This window comes from Aptenodytes patagonicus, chromosome 3, assembly GCF_965638725.1.
Source record: "Aptenodytes patagonicus chromosome 3, bAptPat1.pri.cur, whole genome shotgun sequence".
In the NCBI taxonomy this organism is placed as follows: domain Eukaryota; kingdom Metazoa; phylum Chordata; class Aves; order Sphenisciformes; family Spheniscidae; genus Aptenodytes; species Aptenodytes patagonicus.
The window spans coordinates 7396573-7414764 of NC_134951.1; the positions used below are offsets into that span (position 1 = coordinate 7396573).

At 44.1% G+C, this 18192-nt stretch overlaps 1 protein-coding gene across 4 annotated transcripts in view; it reads right to left on the reverse strand.

Annotated features, from left to right (window-relative positions):
- ADGRF5 (adhesion G protein-coupled receptor F5) overlaps positions 1 to 18192 on the reverse strand; it is a 53313-nt gene that overhangs the window by 21124 nt on the left and 13997 nt on the right. For 2 of the 4 annotated variants that reach the window (XM_076332665.1, XM_076332661.1), the window contains exons 2-10: positions 14078 to 14231; positions 12606 to 12736; positions 10276 to 10336; positions 7873 to 8043; positions 6356 to 6535; positions 3701 to 3828; positions 3168 to 3226; positions 1747 to 1889; positions 738 to 950 (exon numbers count right to left, since the gene is read on the reverse strand). In XM_076332665.1, coding sequence (XP_076188780.1) covers positions 738 to 950; positions 1747 to 1889; positions 3168 to 3226; positions 3701 to 3828; positions 6356 to 6535; positions 7873 to 8043; positions 10276 to 10336; positions 12606 to 12710 — 1060 coding nt within the window. In that variant the 5' untranslated portion in view covers positions 12711 to 12736; positions 14078 to 14231. Of the gene's footprint in view, positions 1 to 737; positions 951 to 1746; positions 1890 to 3167; positions 3227 to 3700; positions 3829 to 6355; positions 6536 to 7872; positions 8044 to 10275; positions 10337 to 12605; positions 12737 to 14077; positions 14232 to 16082; positions 16120 to 18192 lie in introns of those variants that run through there. The other 2 variants (XM_076332662.1, XM_076332664.1) reach the window with 2 other exon arrangements.

The following is an 18192-nucleotide window of genomic DNA, read 5'->3' on the forward strand; positions in this document are numbered from 1 at the left end:
CTTCATACTTTAGGTATGTGGATTCCCCTTCCCCATTGGGATGGCCAAGCAAGTAGGCCACTTACATAGGAGTGGAGACACCAAGGTTCAGCGCATCCTTAGCCCAAAGAAGTTTGGACCCACGACTCCTACCTCGCATATGTGTGCCCAAATACCCGGTCACAGGCTACCCTTTTTGAAGTTGAATGTAAAATTCATGGTCCAGAGAGGAGAACTGAGTGGGAGCTTGAGTCAAAGCTCTGATAATACATGATGATTCCCCTGATAACTCCTCCCAGCAAAATGCCACCAATTTACCTGTTTCTGATTTTCAAAAAGCCCTAAACATGAACACATGAAAAACTGTAACTCTGAGCTCTGATTAGTTAGGTTGTTGTTTGCAAAGAGGGCATGGGCCATCAAGGACAAATTCAACCACAGTCTCAAGTTACCACACCAAAAGGGTGGGAAGGCCTCACAGCCATGTAGTCACCGCTGTCTCCTGTGATATGGCAGTGAAGCCTGGCACTGAGAATACCCAGGCCTGTATAGTCACTTCAGTCAGTTCACATCTTACTGGCAATGCCAGTCAGTACGTAGTTCATTAAAGAAAAAAAAAAACACCAGAAAATTATGAGGGACAGTGTATTTTTCACATTTACTCTAAGAAAATGCAGTCACTGCATTCCTCTTTGCTTTTTATAGAACTAGCCACACTAGAGATTTACATCTGCTGTTTTAACGATAGAAAATCATACCAGAATCCTCCATCGTAATGTTGACAATTTTAAGAATTGCTCTTGAGGTTCTCCTTGAAATGTTTCTCTCCATCAAATACTGGAAGCTGGTTGAGATTATCTGATCCTTGTGGTACCAGGTCACATTCTCAGATGTTGAATTTATCTCACAAATCAGTCTTACTGTATCCCCTTCAAAAATGTCTACAGGACTCACAGTGAAGTTTGTCTGATCTGGGAAGACAAAGCAGCATTCTGCATTATTGCCATTTCAGCTCACGTCTATAGGGTGTCTTTCATCTCATGGGAATCCTAGGTGATTCACAACTAATATGCACTCAGCATCAGTTGCAGGGCGCTACCTCTGATACAAGCTATGCAATTTTCCTGCAACATATTCTTCTACTATCTTTCTCAGCCAAAGATCCCAGAAGGTTTTATGCAGAGAGCCAGAAATATTATCATCACCACTACTTTCTAAGTAGATAAACTGGGAGGAGAAGCAACCAGGTTGAATTAATCCTCTGAGACAGACAGTCCAGCGCTCAGTGCACTGGGAGTACAGCACCTCTGGGGCACTTGATCAGGCAACTGAATTGTAACACACTGTCCAGCAGCAGCATGGAAAATGTGCCAAGGAAGCCAGGGGGAAATTGTTCTCATGTAAACTGCAAGAGGTTTTTGTTTTGTTTGAAGAAGTGGGAATTGCTGGCAGCCTGATATGCTAAGAGCTGTCTCAGTTCTGGAGGTGAACTTAAGGGTATTCAACCTCTCTCCCATGGAGAGACTGCATCAGGGTTCAGTGGAGTAGCTGGAAGGGTTTGGCTTTCTGTGGGAGGTACTGCGTGCATGGTCATCTCATGTAAGTCCCAAGCTTTGGTGGTGCAGGATGAAATGAAACAGTCAGAGAAATAAATGTTTTTTGAAGGTCCAGTGCCAAATAATCAACAGTATAAGGCAGCTACATGGTTCAGGCTAGAAATACTAAAGTAAAGGTTGAAGGAAAATACTGAGAGAGCTTTAAACTTACTAGTTATTTCTGTTGTGAAGGTAGCTTGGTTTAGCTGGTACGATGCGTCTAGAAATTGTGGTACAATTTTGTTGGAATTTGCTATCTGGTCGAAGCTTGCTGCTCCTGCTTTTACTTCATAGTTCACAAAAACACTTCCAGACCTAAACAGATACAAGAATGAGAGAGGCACCAGAATTAAATATCCTTGCATATTAGTGGTTTTCTATGCTGGGGTGACCCATCTTGCGTGGCTAGGAAGTATTCACAGGGCTCACCTGTGAAGGCTCCTGTTGTGGCTGAAGACTTGCTCTGTTATACAAGAAGGTTGTGCTACAGCTCTTCCCAAAGTAAGAACACCTTTATGTGACATCTCCTTCATCTGCTCTCTATTTCTAGTAAACTTCCCTAAGAAAACCTAAAATACAGCTGCATTTAAATATGTGTGGACTTAACTAATGTCTCTTTTGTCCAGATCCAAGGTTATGTCCAGAGTAAATGTACTAATTCATATTCCTGATGACCTAGGAAATGACGTTAGGTTTACTCGCATCCTTTTCCCCTTTTGGGTGGAATTCAGTCTTTCCCACAAAAGCCTTTGATCCAGATGGAGAATGATTATGTTTCTTAGACTTTTGCACAGTAGTGAATTTTACCCGCAATCCTATTTCCATGCTAATAGTTGGGCTTTCTTTTGCAGCTATTATACTATTATTCAGTTGTCCTGGTTTCGGCTGCAATAGAGTTAATTTTCCCCCTAGTAGCTGGTACAGCGCTGTGTTTTGGATTTAGCATAAGAATAATGTGATAACACACCGATGTTTTAGTTGTTGCTAAGCAGTGCTTATACTAAGTCAAGGACTTTTCAGCTTCCCATACTCTGCCAGTGAGGAAGTGCACAAGAAGCTGCGAAGGAGCACAGCCAGGACAACTGACCCAAACTGACGAAAGGGATATTCCATACCCTATGACGTCATGGTCAGTATATAAGCTGGGGGGAGCTGACCGGGGGGCAGCAATCGCTGCTCGGGGACGTTTGGAGTGATGGCATTTATCTTCCAAGTAACCGTTACGCGTGATGGAGCCCTGCTTTCCTGGAGATGGCTGAACACCTGCCTGCCCATGGGAACGAGTGAATGAATTCCGTGTTTTGCTTTGCTTGCGTGCGCGGCTTTTGCTTTACCTATTAAACTGTCTTTATCTCAGCCTATGAGTTTTCTCACTTTTACCCTTCCGATTCTTTTCCCCATCCCACTTGGCGGGGAGTGAGCGAGTGGCTGGGTGGGGATTAGTTGCCGGCTGGGGTTAAACCATGACAGCAGTATGGATATACTGGGTGTGGGTTCTAGCCAGAGTAAATGTAGTCTTTGTTGACCAGTGTCTCCTTGAGACTGGACGGAAAGATTTGTGTCTTCCAGGAAAAAATGAAATTGTTTACTTACCTGAAACCAGTTACTGTTGCTGATACAAAGCCTGGTAAACATCTGTAGCCAGCATTAAACTGTAAACAAAGACATATTACATGACATAAATCCTCTGTATATTACTCTAGCATGCTTAAAATAGGAAACTCTCCATTCAACATTGATGTGAGTAAGGGCATGTAGCATATCTGATAGAACAGGCCTGGTGCTCACCCCACTGTCAATGGGATAAATTTGTGTTGATGGTTTCATTCTGTGTGTGCTCATGTGGATTTAAGGTGGGACCAATAATGTGATTTTCATTTCATGCTTTTGATGCAAAAGATTCCTAAATACTTCCCTGTCGGCCAGCATATTAAAATGAATGGCAATATTGTCATTGCCTTTCAATGGAGGTCGGCTTTGGCCCACTTTGTAGCTACCACTGCTGCATACTTCACAGCTCCCCACAGAGACAGTGACAGTGCACCCTATTTCCCAGACACTTAGGGTAAATACCATATTTCTTAGAGGGCTTTCTACCTTCAGAGATGGAAAACTAAAGTCATTACCGCTTTTTCAAGGTCAGCTTTGTATTTTTTGTATAATTCAGAAGAAGAATTACTGAGATCATTCCCAAAGTCTGTGTCGAGTCTGACTGACATATTCATTACAATGGGCTCTCCCATACCACATGAGTCTGTAAGGAAAAACATAAAAATAAATGTAAAAATAATCAAAAGCAATGCTTACAAAGTGATTTCTTAGCTTTTTCTTCTAACTTAATCATAGAATCTTAGAATCATATAATGGTTTGGGTCAGAAGGGACCTTTAAAGATCATCCAGTCCAACCCCCCTGCCGTGGGCAGGGACATTCAACCTGACCTTGAACATTTCCAATGATAGGGCATCCACAACTTCTCTGGGCAACCTGTTCCAGTGTCTCACCACACTCATAAAGAATTTCTTCCTTATGTCCAATCTAAATCTACCCTCTTTCAGTTTAAAACCACTGCCCCTTGTCCTGTCTGTCACTAAAGGCTCTGGTAAAAAGTCTTTCTCTGTCTTTCTTATAAGCCCCCTTTAAGTATTGAAAGGCTGCAAGAAGGCCTCCCCGGAGCCTTCTCATCTCCAGGCTGAACAACCCCAACTCTCTCAGCCTTTCTTCACAGGAGAGGTGTTCCACCCCCCTGATCATTTTCGTGGCCCTCCTCTGGACCCGCTCCAACAGGTCCATGTCTTTCTTCTGCTGAGGGCTCCAGAGCTGGACGCAGTCCTGCAGGTGGGGTCTCAGCGGAGCAGAGTAGAGGGGCAGAATCCCCTCCCTCGACCTGCTGGCCACGCTGCTTTGGATGCAGCCCAGGATACGATTGCAATTGCAAGCACACATTGTCAGCTCATGTCCAGTTTTCATGCATGAGTATCTCCAAGTCCTTCTCGGCAGGGCTGCTCTCAATCCCTTCATCCCCCAGCCTGTATTGATACTGGGGGTTGCCCTGACCCAGGTGCAGGACCTTGCACTTGGTCTTGTTGAACTTCATAAGGTTTGTACAGGCCCAGTCCTTAAGTGGTCAAGGTCCCTCCAGATGGCATCCCTTCCCTCTAGCGAATCAAGTGCACCACTCAGCTTGGTGTCATCTGCAAACTTGCTGAGGGTGCACTCAATCCCACTGTCTATGTCATCGATGAAGATATTAAACAGTACAGATCCTTGAGGACATCACTTGTTACTGGCTTCCACTTGGATGTTGAGCCATTGACTCTTTGGTTGTGGCCATCCAACCAGTTCTTTATCCATTTAACAGTCCATCTGTCAAACCCAGATCTGTCCAATTTAGCAGCAAGAATGTTGTGGGGGATCGTATCAAAGGCTTTACAGAAGTCTAGGTAGATGACATCAGTAGCTCTTCCCTTGTCCCCTGATGCGGTCACTCCGTCATATAAAACCACTAGATTAGTCAGGCACAATTTGCCCTTGGTGAAGCCATTCTAATCCTAAATCAAAATCTTACAACTTGCCAAGATTCATCTGTATAATAGGAAAGTTGGGATTCTCCTTATTTTCTGTATCTAATTCAGGTGCCTGGCATCTGCTAGATATCTAGACTCCCTCTCCAGTTGATGCAAAGCTGTAGACACCTTCAAAAGATGAAACATTCAGAAGGTGATAGACAGCTTTCCTACAATGGTTGAATTGCTACATTGCTCCAGTTATATAGAGTTTGGATGAATAACTTCGATCAGATACTTAACTTTTACATAGTGAAAGTTACATAGGATGAATCTCCACCTATGTTTCACTGAAATGAACAGAAAAATCTTCATTGACTTTGGCAGGATAATATTCTGGGTCAAGACCTGCCAATGGGCACAAAAGAACATAAAATACCTAGAGAGATACTGGAATTTTCTAAGCTGGGTCCATTTAAGGACATGTCCACACCACGCAGTGGAGGAGCATTGTACCCAGGGCCCTGGACTTCTAAGGGGTGTGCGACTTCCACATGGAAGAGATACTAGCTCTAGTTCTGGAAATAGTATGGCAGTATTGATATGGGGCTGCCCTGTGATAAAAGCACTGCCTCTAAGCAGAGGTGATTAGAATGGGCATGCTGACAGCACTGGACTGCTTCCAGTTTAGGGCTGCCTCTGGGTATCTCTGCATGCTGTTCCATAACAAAGCAGAGGCAGAGCCTCGTGGGGGTTTGTCTTGGATTGCATAGACAACAGGTAGTGCTCCACCCCAGCGCTGCCAAGCCTAAGTGTCCAGTCATCAGTCAGGTTCCTAAAAAACTCATGGGCGCCTTGTCACAAGAGTCATGGAATAAAGCCAAACAAAAGATATATGCTGGGGTTTTTTGTTCCTTCTCTTCTCTTGAGCACTATGGCACACTTCGATCACATTCATAAGTTCCTCTGTTGAAAATCTGTTGAGATGAAACTTTCTTTGCTTAGCGGAAGCTGAAAGTCCCAAAGAGGCATGTGAGTGATTCCAGGAGCTGGGGCTCCAGTATGGCACTAAATATCTGCAAGTACTCGGGTCAAGGTGGACCCACATCACAAAGAGAAGAGCTCTAGACCATCTCTACAGACTTTCCACATTCATAGGCAATGTGGTAGCCAGCTCAGTCCTGATGTGCTGCTTTATCACACCTTTAACACTATTCCACCTTCTAACCAGTATGAGAGTTGTACAATGATGAAGTTCAGCACTGTTTCTCCTTACCTTCAGTCTGAGGTGCACAGTAAGGCCCGTAGAAAGGCATTTTCTTCATGTAGCCACAGGTCAGGTCAGGTTCTAGGCTGACAGAAGGGCAGGTTATCAAGTCACTGCACACCGCACTTGGCCAGGCATATCCATTTTCACAAGAACAACAGCTATTGTTCTCACCGCCGGGCAGACAGACTAGTGTCAGACAGACAGAGAAATACTGTGAGAATGGTAAACAGGGCATAACATATTGCATGATATATATTTACCCTGCTGTATCTTTATGCCAGTGATCTCAACTAAACGTTGCGCTTCTTGTGAGTTCACTTGAATGGTGCAAACATGATGATCTGACACCTTGCAAGTCCTACTATACTAATTATAAATGACTAACCAGAAATGGGAACCAGACTGGTACAGGGATATGTCTGATCAATTACTTTTAAGTAATTGAATAGAGATGTGAAGCCTGATCCTAAAAATTTACCTGGCATATTGGCCAGGGTCCTATGATAGTTTTCATATTGGATATTTCTATATTGCCTGGGATGAAAGCAAATGTATAGGCTTTTAAAGATTGTAAGAGCATGCAATGGTCATTCAAAGTCCTGGTGGCTAGTGAGGTGCTGTGTCATTCTGACTGTGTCCTGACAGACGCTGCATGAGAGAAGGTAACTTTATCACAAAGTGCTTTAAAGACATAGATTCTCTCTAATAAAAAAACCCAAACCACAACAAAACCAGAACACTTCACTGTAAGTTTTTCTGCTCTTAATGTGCCATTGGCAAATTAAGATATTAACAAAGTGATTTTCACACATTGAATGTGACCCTGAAGGCCTTTAAAAGTTCCATTTGCATGTTGTTTTGAGAGCCGATGAACACTTCCTTTCACTGCTTTATGGGCCAGCAATAAGAAGGTACCAAACCTCCTCCTGTACTGTTGTAAACGCTTGGTGTGTTTGTATATCCTCCGCTGAATTAGTTACTTGGATGTGATGTTGCACAACCACAACTCATGTAATAAAACCTGACTGATATCTTGCCCTGTAAGAATACGTTTAATGAGTTATATCAAGAAAAGACTGTATCTCATGCAGCCTATCTCTGTCAGGGTCAGAGTACAGCCTCTTACAGCGATTTACGTTCCAAATGCAAGTGGAGGGAAGTAAACAGTCTGATAAGCACTGTCGCAGCTTCCTGAAACTTGAAACTAACTCAGACTGCTCGTTAGTCAAACTGGAGCAAAATCCTTTGGCTCAGGCTTCCTCTGGCTTTGTGTCTTCCTTAGGAAAAGAAAAGCGTTCGGGGCTATTCCTAATGCCAACATTATATAAAGAGGAGTGGTGGGATGCAGATAACAAAACATGCTGTTGTGTGCTAGAGCTTCAGTCTTGTTGGGTCTTTCAGTAGGCAGCAGAGACAGTGCAGTTTTGCTGATTTCTAAGCATGATGGATGGTAAAACTGGGAGAGATCAAATACTGGCAAAAAAGCATGTCACCCAGAATATAAAAATAAATAACCAACCCACCTGTTGTAATGTTGATGTTTGAAACTGTCATTTCTACATTTGAAATATTTGTTGAAACTGGAAGAGTAAGGTTTCTGAAATACTCTTTGATTGCCTCCAGAAAAGATGAATCCGTAAGGCTTACTTCAATGTCAACGGTGTACTCCAGAGGGGGAGGGTCAAAAATAAGCACTGAAAGAGAAATAGCATGAGACTGAAATGTGTGAGGGTAAATCACAAATTGATGGCTTCCAGTCTGGCATTTGGGCTCTTTGTTGCTATTTAATTGTAGCTTAGTGTGGCTTTCTGCTTAGGAAATCTTCTTGCTTCCTACTCAGCAGATATTCTGCACGTGTTTTATCTGCTGCTTGTCTAACAAAAGCCAGATTTCTTTGGTCTCAGAGCAATAGGAAGTTGATATAAATGGCATAATATATACAGAGAAAAGCTGTCTCATCCCTTCTCTCCTTTGACTCAGCAAGTGGATGGGTTGTCAGACTGAAGCCATACAGGATTATCTTGTGACCCCTGTCTTGCTAAGAGGCTCGCGGTTTTTTCTACACAGTGTATTTCAACTTGCATAGAAGTTGTGCTCATATATGTCATCATATGGATGCCATCCAGAGGGACCTGGACAAGCTGGAGAAGTGGGCCCATGTGAACCTCATGAGGTTTAACAAGGCCAAGTGCAAGGTCCTGCACCTGGGTCGGGGCAACCCCCAGGATTAAGAGTGGTGAAACATTGGAACAGGCTGCCCAGGGAAGTGGTGGAGTCCCCATCCCTGGAGGTATTTAAAAGACGTGTAGATGAGGCGCTTAGGGACATGGTTTAGTGGGCATGGTGGTGTTGGGTTGACGGTTGGACTCGATGATCTTAGAGGTCTTTTCCAACCTCAATGATTCTATGATTCTATGATTCTATGATCAACAAAAGATGGGGGATGAAGGAATTGAGAGCAGCCCTGCCGAGAAGGACTTGGGGGTCCTGGTGGATGAAAAGCTGGACATGAGCCGGCAATGTGCGCTCGCAGCCCAGAAGGCCAAGCGTATCCTGGGCTGCATCCAAAGCAGCGTGGCCAGCAGGTCGAGGGAGGGGATTCTGCCCCTCTCCTCTGCTCTGCTGAGACCCCACCTGCAGGACTGCGTCCAGCTCTGGAGCCCTCAGCAGAAGAAAGACACGGACCTGTTGGAGCGGGTCCAGAGGAGGGCCATGAAAACGATCAGGGGGATGGAACACCTCTCCTGTGAAGAAAGGCTGAGAGAGTTGGGGTTGTTCAGCCGAGAGAAGAGAAGGCTTTGGGGAGACCTTATTGCAGCCTTTCAATACTTAAAGGGGTCTTGTAAGAAAGATGGGGGCAACCTTTTTAGCAGGGCCTGTGGCAACAGGACAAGGGGGAATGGCTTTAAACTGAAGGGGGGTAGACTGAGACTAGATCTAAGGAAGACAGTTTTTACGCTGAGGGTGGTGAAGCACTGGCACAGGTTGCCCCGAGAGGTGGTGGATGCCCCATCCCTGGAAGCATTCCAGGTCAGGTTGGACGGGGCTCTGAGCAACCTGCTCTAGTTGCAGATGTCCCTGCCCACGGCAGGGGGATTGGACTAGATGACCTTTAGAGGTCCCTTCCAACCCAAACTATTCCATGATTCTATGATTCTATGTCAGTCTCTGACCAGACAAAAGTTTCCACCTCTTTTGTTTGTGCCTTTACTACTAACCTGGTTTTGGCTGGAGTGAAATTAAATTTCTTCACAGTAGCTTGTATGGGGCTATGTTTTGAATTTGTAATGAAAACAGTGTTGATAACACAATGTTTTAGTTATTGTTGAACAGTGCTCACACAGCATCAAGGCTTTCTCTTTTTCCCACTCTGTCCTCCCAGCGAGTAGGCTGGGGCTGCACAAGAAGCTGGAAGGGGACACAGCCGGGACAGCTGACCCCAACTGACCAATATGATGTCACACACCATGTGACCTGGAGCGTGACGTCCACACCATATAATGTCATGCTCAGCATATAAAGCTGGGGGAAGAAGAAAGAAGGGGGGGACATTTGGCGTTATGGCTTTTGTCTTCCCAAGTAGCCGTTATGCGTGATGGAGCCCTGCTTTCCTGGAGATGGCTGAACACCTGCCTGCCGATGGGAAGGAGTGAATGAATTCCTTGTTTTGCTTTACCGATTAAACTGTCTTTATCTCAACCCACGAGTTTTCTCACTTTTACCCTTCTGATTCTGTCCTCCATCCCACTTGGGGGAGAGTGAGCGAGCGGCTGGGTGGGGATTAGTTGCCGGCTGAGGTTAAACCACAACAGCTACCTCCCCCTTGATGACTGCAGTTCAGTACCTCAAGAGATGCTGTCCCCGATAGCGATTTCACCCTTGGCTTACTAGAAACCTGCTCTGTTACCATACGCTTGTGTACATACTGTTTCGCTTCTGCCTTTGCATCTCTGACTGGAAGCTTTCCTCTCCTAGTGCACTGTCAATCTGTGGAAAAAAGAGAGTGAAGCTCTGTGAAAAAAACAAAGTGAAGCTTTAACTGCTGTGGTTGGCATGAAAGAATGAGTGAAGAAAATACTGGCATAGATAATTTTTTTCCCTCCACCAATCTCTCCCCCCCCCCGTCTTTTCTTCTTTAAACAGAATATTTATATCTTCCAAGCAGGGAAATGTTAAACACCAGCTGAGGGATGTACTGAGTTTGCAGGTGTCTCTTTGCATATGTCTGCAAGGCAATTGTCTCAGCTTAGCAGAAATTCTGTGTCTGAGCTGCAAACGGGCTATGGTGATGCAGTGCCCTCAGTCCTAGGCCAGCCTTGCAAACTGCTTGGGAGACCTGGCCACTCAGCCTTTGAATCCAGAAAGTGGACTCATGTTACCCTTTGCTTTCCTCTTTGCTCTGAGCTTTCAGCTCTGCAGCAGCAGAGCCACCCTGAGTAGGAGCAGAAAGGGGATTGAAATTTCTTGGCTCCACCTCAGGTGTCAGGTCAGCTATTTTGTGGGCCATCAGTAGCACACAGTTGACCAGGGCAATGGTGGCACAATTTCAGTATGACTGGGTTCACGCAGGGTGCAACCAAGTGAGATGCAGACCATCTTATTTTTTTAATCATGCCCTGAAAATACATTGGCAACACAGTTAGCAAGAAAGGCTAAAGAACAAGCAAAGACACAGGCAGGAAATTTGCAGCTTTGCCAGTTTCTTGAGTCCTACTGAAATCTTTATTTACAGAAAGGGTGAATAGCTTGGCAACTCTTAAGTCATCTCTTTACATAAAGGAACCATCTGGTGTATGATTAGAGCTGGGCTTCGTATCGCAGCTGCACTAGCAGTGAAGATCCCAAGGTACATTGGCATTTTTGCACTGCTAGGGTACTACCTTTCACCTTAGAGGTTAGCTGCAAAAGTTACAGAAAGCCCACTGTGATCCACTTCTTCCCCCAGGTTTGGTCTCAGTGGTTTCCTTTTTTAATTTTTCTCCCAAACAACTACAGGGTATTGCCGTTATTTATTGTCGTTAAATACTTCACATATTTCACACCATTAAGTGATGACTCATTTGCAGGATCAATCATGGATCAACAATGCTAAAAAATGAAGTGTTACTCCTTTAATGAAAATGCCTAAGTGCTGAGCTGGAGACAGTTTGAAAAAAACAGAGCAAACACGATGCTTGGTCACTATTACACATCTGCTGAAGGGCAGATGGGGCTGCTGGAACCAGCTATATCTTGGTTTGCCAAGACAGGGGACAGTGGCAGAAACAGCTTAAGGAGTTCCCACCTTCCTCTTCACCTCTCCTTGCCTTTTTTCAACCTGCTCAAAAAGCACATTGTGTTCTGGTCAGTCCATCAGAATTAAGGTCCCTGTGGTGCTAGGGGCTGAATATAGATGTTAGAATCTGTTTTGGCTTGGTAGGGTTCATAATGTAGAAGACAAAAGAAGTATTTTCTGGTCTAATAATAATTGTGATAGACCAAGAGCTGGTAGATTTGTAGACTAGTTTTCTTTACCAGACTGTATTAACTTCCATTTGGTCAGTCCCTTTGTTTCTCTGTTCCTCCTTTGTCGTTTCTAGTTAGGGACTATTTGTGCAGAAACTGTCTGTTACCAAACCCATATACAGGATGAAGCACAAAACAGATTTCCATAATTCGCACTATTGATGAAGCAAAAGAGGTATGTGAGAATTATTGAAAAAGTGGGAAACTGAAGTAAAGTCTGAGTCCAAGCACAACATCTAAACACAAGTGTCCTGTCCAGCCGAAACCAGGACAAGTCACTCAGGAGTGGCATTTTGGTCATGTGTACTCATGTCCTACTGTCAAGACAGTTATGAGACTCCTGTCACCTACCTGTAAGCACCTCCACGCCTGAGCTAGTTTTGTTGACTTACTTGGTTTCTCTCTCTCATGGGATGGGTGAATCCCGTCCAGGAACACTGCCCATGTAACTGTTACCTACGCTTAGCTCCAGGGGCAGCAATTTAAATCCCTTGCAGACTAACACAAGCGAGAAACCAGAAGTTTTGCTCAGTTCCTTCTGGAGAGGCTTTAAGACTGGGAAGCAAGAAGAGTCCAGTTCCTGGACTTCTCCATCTCTTTTACACATTGGGGAGACACTGGGTTCAGTTTCCCCACCTGATCTTATACTGACTACCTCTAAGGTTTTGTGGATGTGAAAAAGAGCTGTAGCAGCTGGGTGCTACAAGCAGAGACCAAATGAAAAACAATGGGGCTGGGAAAGGATACTCACTACGTATTGGATGAATGGGTCAAAGTTTGAGTCCTGTGATGTCTGGCAACATGCTGTGACCAGTAGAAATAGGCAGTGGAGACCTGCAGTAATTGGGGACGGCATTTTGTCCAGTCACTTTGCTGTACAGCCTGAGAGGAAAATGAAGCAAAAGGATCAGAAAATTTTCATCTGACTCACACAGTATGAAATACCAGCACACTCTACAAAAACAGTATGTTCGGACTTTTTCAGCACACTCTGCCTGTTCACTCCGTCCAAGACAGAGCACGGAATAAGATCTGTAATTATTCCTCTGCCACTGTCACCAGACTGTTTCCCTCATATCTGCTTTTTTTCACATTGGCTGTGCCTACTCAAAACAGGGAGAAAGAAATTGCTTGGAGAAAGCAGAGTCCTAAGTAGATTCCTAACAGGGACAAATGAGGTGCTAGTCTGTCATGAGAAAAGTTGACTTTGGATCTTCAAATATTCCTCACAGTGGTACTTGGCAAATGCACAGCCAGAACATGAGGGAATAGTTAGAAATGTTGCTGTAAGCGAAGGACTGTTCCATTGCATCAGGGAGAGCTCTGCTACCGGCCATGTCCCACTCTAGAGAGGGCTGTAGTAACATCATGGGCTCAGCTAGAGATTTCTGCATGTTTGTTACTCCTTGGCTAACAAGGGAAACAATGAAGAGTGATATCTCTTGGAAAAAATCTGTATAATTTTGAGTTTTTAGTATACATCTCCATTAATTGCACTGAAGTTAACAAGTAAATAACCTAGAACCCAAGAATACTGACACACCAGAATATAATGTGGTGCCTGAAAGCAAAACCCAGAAAAAAACACCTTTTTCAGCTCATTAATAACCTAAGCTAATTTACTCATGCACTAGATTGGATGATGAAACGTAAAGGGAGAGGCAAAACATGCATGGACCCTTATAACAGGTGCTGAAACATTTATGCAATCAGAGGGAATAGAGAAAGGGAGCTGAAGAATATGTAAAAATATGTATTTTGCTATGAATATGCACTTTCTGATTATTCCTAACAAAGCACTTCCCTAGCTCCAGAATGAACAGCTAGTAGAGAGCTACAGGAAAAGACAGAACCCAAGCAGATTGTGAAAATCATTTTAAGAAAGGAAAGCACTGAGAAAAGACTCTTAAGAATAGTACTGAACAGTACCTGAGTGGATAACATCAGCTTGACTAAAATCATGAGCTTTTGTAAAATTATGATCTTGTATTGAAAAGGCTGTTCAAACAAACTCAGGCTTTGAAAGGCTGTGAATCACCAGGTGAAAGCAGAATAATCAGCACCTCCTGAGATGATAACGAACATTGGCAGCGGCTGCCTATTGCCACCACATTGCATATCAGAGCTGGTGCTCCCAAGTAGACAGGGCGCTTCACTGTGACTTTCCTCCTCAGAAGAGCCCATGACAGAAAACTATAGTATGAACGTGATCTGTGGTCTCACCTTGTGAATGGATAGAGGACAGCAGTGGGCTTATAGCCAAGCAATGTACTTGACGTCACTGACGTGGGTTTCCAGCAGGCATTTGTCAGGGTTTCTTATCAAAGGCGGTTCTTAGAGACATTCATCTGCAGTGAGACTTCACCTGGATACTGGCCTGGTTAAAAGATAGGAGACAAAAGTAGGAAGAAATTATTTGCTATTCAAATAGAGAGATGTCATCACCAGAGCTCCGCAGGAAGGTGTGTGTAAGCCTGTGTTTTACCCTCTGTTCTCGAGTGACGTGGAAAAGGCAGTGATTAGTGATACAACACTGTAGAAAACTTTAAATTATTGAGACTAACAAAAGCAGTCTGCCTGTGAAGTTCTGCATAGAGATCTCAGGATACTGAGTGACTGGGTCATGAAATTCAGCACTGATAAGTGTAAGGAAGAAAGAAATGATCCTGACATTAAGTATTCTGTGGTGGACTCTGAATTGACTATTACCACTCAGAAATGTGGTCTGAGGAAATGTCAACTGAACTTTGAGGAGTGATTAAAAAAGGAAAATTGATTTTAAGATATTCTAGGGTAGCAACAGAGGGGAAAAAACCAAACCAGACAACTGTGCTATCTAGACGTTTGAGCTGACCCAATATGGCTGCTCCTATGCTCCTATATAGGAATAACCAGAAAGCAAGACATCTCACTGTTTCAGAGTATCTTCCCACCCCACCCCACAATCCATTAAAAAAAGGACTGTTACAGGGTTTTTTTGTCCAATGGATGAATGGCTGGCAGAATTGGGGGTGGGGGGGGTGGGGGGGAATTAGGGAAAAGGAAGTGTCTCTTCAGTTTCCTGGGCATGTCCATCAGTATGTCCAGCATTCTACAAAGGAGACTATTTTGCTATTTTGAAGACATCATCTGCTTGTGACAACCTCAAGACTCCCATGGATCTGGCTGATCCCAAGACCAAGATGGATCAAAATGTATCAAGAGGGAAACATTGCCAAGTTATAAGCTGTGACACAAGCCCTTGAGATAGTGACATGACTTAATAAGAGAAACACTAACAAAACAAAGATTTCTGATAGTTTTGTATGTGCAGCATATGCTCACAGCATATGGTACAATAGCTTAATCTGTACACAGAACTTGTATTTTGATGGTAAGGGGTTGATAAAACAGATAATAGAAAGGAAAAAAGGTCATTAAACAAAGTTTATGATGAGGTTAAACAGCATCTGCTAGAGTTTTGCATGTATCTTTTGCACTATTCACAAACTTGTATTCATATTCAAATGTTGTGGGTCAGCCTCTGTTTTCAAATACACGCTTTGTGCAATCATGTAGCTGAGACCAAATGCCCTGTTAACTGTATGCATAAGAAACCATATAGAGGGCAACTCATGCAAATGAGAACCGTGCTGCTACTCAGGCTTTGATAGCTAGTCAAAAGTCCAAAAATCCCAAACCAGTATCTAGAAAGCCAGAATACTAGCAAACAAATATCGAATTGCAGATGAGAAAAATATTAATGTCCTTCTCAAGTAACGTGGCTGTTCCCTTTGTTCATTTAAAGTCTCATTGAAAAAAGAATTGCTGTAAATTTTTCAGCAAGCAATTTCTCAAGTATCTATGTACCTTCTGTTGGTGAAACCGAAGCTATGTGGACACATTCATCATTTCTCATACACACTGTCTTTGACTTATTAAAGCCCCAGAGAGCTAAAGAAGCCCAAATTTGCTACCAAATCTCTTTCTCCACAGCATTCAGGCTGAAAAATGTGTAAAGTTAACTCTAAAGTGCAGAAGATTCCTAGAGGTAAATAGCAAGGTCTCACTTTAACCCAGGACATAGGTAATCTACATGACCTCCTTTTTACTTTTTCTGTAAGTTTCTCTTCTTCATCAATGTTGCAAAATAATTACCCCCTTTCTTGCAAATCCACTCAGCACAATAGTCACTAGCCCATATGTTTTAGAAAATAAAAACGACACCCAGAGATATAATATGGTTTACCTTCTCAGGTGATTCAAATAGAAGATCTTCTAATGAGGTCCCTCTTAAACGTCCTCTGCTTTCTATTACAGCCCAGGCTGCTTTAATCTCTCTCAAAGGGAAGCCAAGACACAGGAACTTGTATAATTAGCTGAACATGTTATTACTGCCCAGAGAACAAGTTGCCTCTAGAGCCTGCACTCAATTTTCAAGTGTGAGGCTGACCAGAGATGCCACTGCAGAAAACCCACAAGGCATTTCAAGAGGAGATATTTCCTGACACCATTCATCAGGTCGTACTCATTATTTCCCCCTGCACTGATCTAAGTCCTTCAGCATGTTATCTGCAGATTACTTTATCAAGTGGACTAACTTGTTCTGCTGCTGTTACTCACCTGCTTTGTTCTAACAAAAGAGGGTGTTGAGGACTGAAAGCAGTAAACTCATATTTTGTAGCTATGGCAAAATGTTTGTGGGCTTCGACTTAACAAGGGAGGAAAACCCTAGAATTTTCCTACCCGAGCTGGCAGCATGCTCGCTGTGGGCTGGACCCGGCAGGCATTAGGGACATGCGTTGGTGCCCTTGGAGAAGCTGCACAGAGATGCAGACCTACGGCTCTGTCGGCTACTGTGGAAGCTGGGGAAGAGCAGGAAATTCCCAGAAATCAGGGGAAACTCTGATGTGTTATGTATGTTTCTACCTTGAACAAAATCTGGAGCCAGGAACCCACTGCGCAAACAGGGGACATCTGTCCCAAAACAGTGGGGCCCTTGTCCCTACAGTGTTCGATCACAGCTGGTTTGTCAATGGAATTTGTTTCCACAGCAGTGTGTGTCAGGCACTGGCTCACTGAGCTCATGCAGTGCCTGTGGAAAAGCCTGGGATTAAACTCATGTTGGGGGGGATTATTTTTTAAACAGTGATTAATTCAGGAGATACAGGTCTATGGAAAGAGCTCCTGTTCCCCCACAGACTAGAAACGGTCCCTGTGGAGATCCTGACTTCTCATAAGAAGTCCATGGGGGGCGATAGCCTCATGGAGTAGGCAGATGTGCCCCAGGATCTCCAGAGCCACCGTGCAGCAGCTGAAGGTCAGGTGGGACACAGCAGGGCATCCCAAAAGGGCACACGTCTCCAAGGTAGACAACTGAGTCAAGCTGTAAATGCCACTCATTGTCACACCGCAGAAGAAGAATGGAAGCAAAAAAGTCAGTAAGGTACCTGATAAGGTGACATGCCTTTTCCACTTCTGCACTAGTTCCCAAATTAAAGGATTGTGACATCGGGGCTGGTCCAGCAGTTACAATAGGGTCATGTTGCCAGCTGACATTGGCTGTTTCAGGGGAACGGGAGGGATGGCTGTCGTGGCAGCATTGGGCATAGTTTGGGTTGCTCTTGGTGTTATCTGTCTAGAGTAGTAGTGGTCATTTTTGTGCCACAGTGAGCTTGGACCAGGTCTTCAATCCTCTATCAACTGTCTGTGGTGAGCGTGCCGGTTGCTCCATTTCTAACAGCCCTAAACCATGTCACAGCATTTTGCCTCTTGCTGGGTCTGAGTCATAAAAATCAAAATGTGTGTTTCGCAAAGTTTGCCCTGCAGTCTTTGCAGGTGCCAGCATTTACTAAGGGCCCTAAGGATATCACAGTACGTGACTGTAAACTTCTCTTCAATGAGCCAACTTGAGGGTGCATTGTTCTTGGCAGCAATACAGCCTATTCCTCTTCCCTTTTCTGCAAACCTGGTCACCTGTTGCTCCCCACAATGTAGTGAGTCAGCCCTCAGCCTGCCATTCTGCAGCAGTTTTAAGGTGATAAATTGGCATGATTGATGTCCTCGTTGCCCTTACAGCTGGTCCCCACTGTTGCAGTGGCATCAGTCTGGTTTATTGCCCACTCAAGCTGGTTCAGGAATCTGAACAAGCAGAAAACGAAGGCTACATCTACAGCACTAAATGCAACCACCTCTCTCTCTTCAGACAGGTTTTATGGCTGGCCTTGTGCTGGTGCCTTCCAGACCCCTCTCTGAGCCAATTTAACTCACTGTACCTGCAGAAAACTAAACCAGCAACAAGGCGTCTCGTTTGCTTTCATCTGAGCGAGTTTAATCAGCCCAAAGAAGGGCCCAGTGAG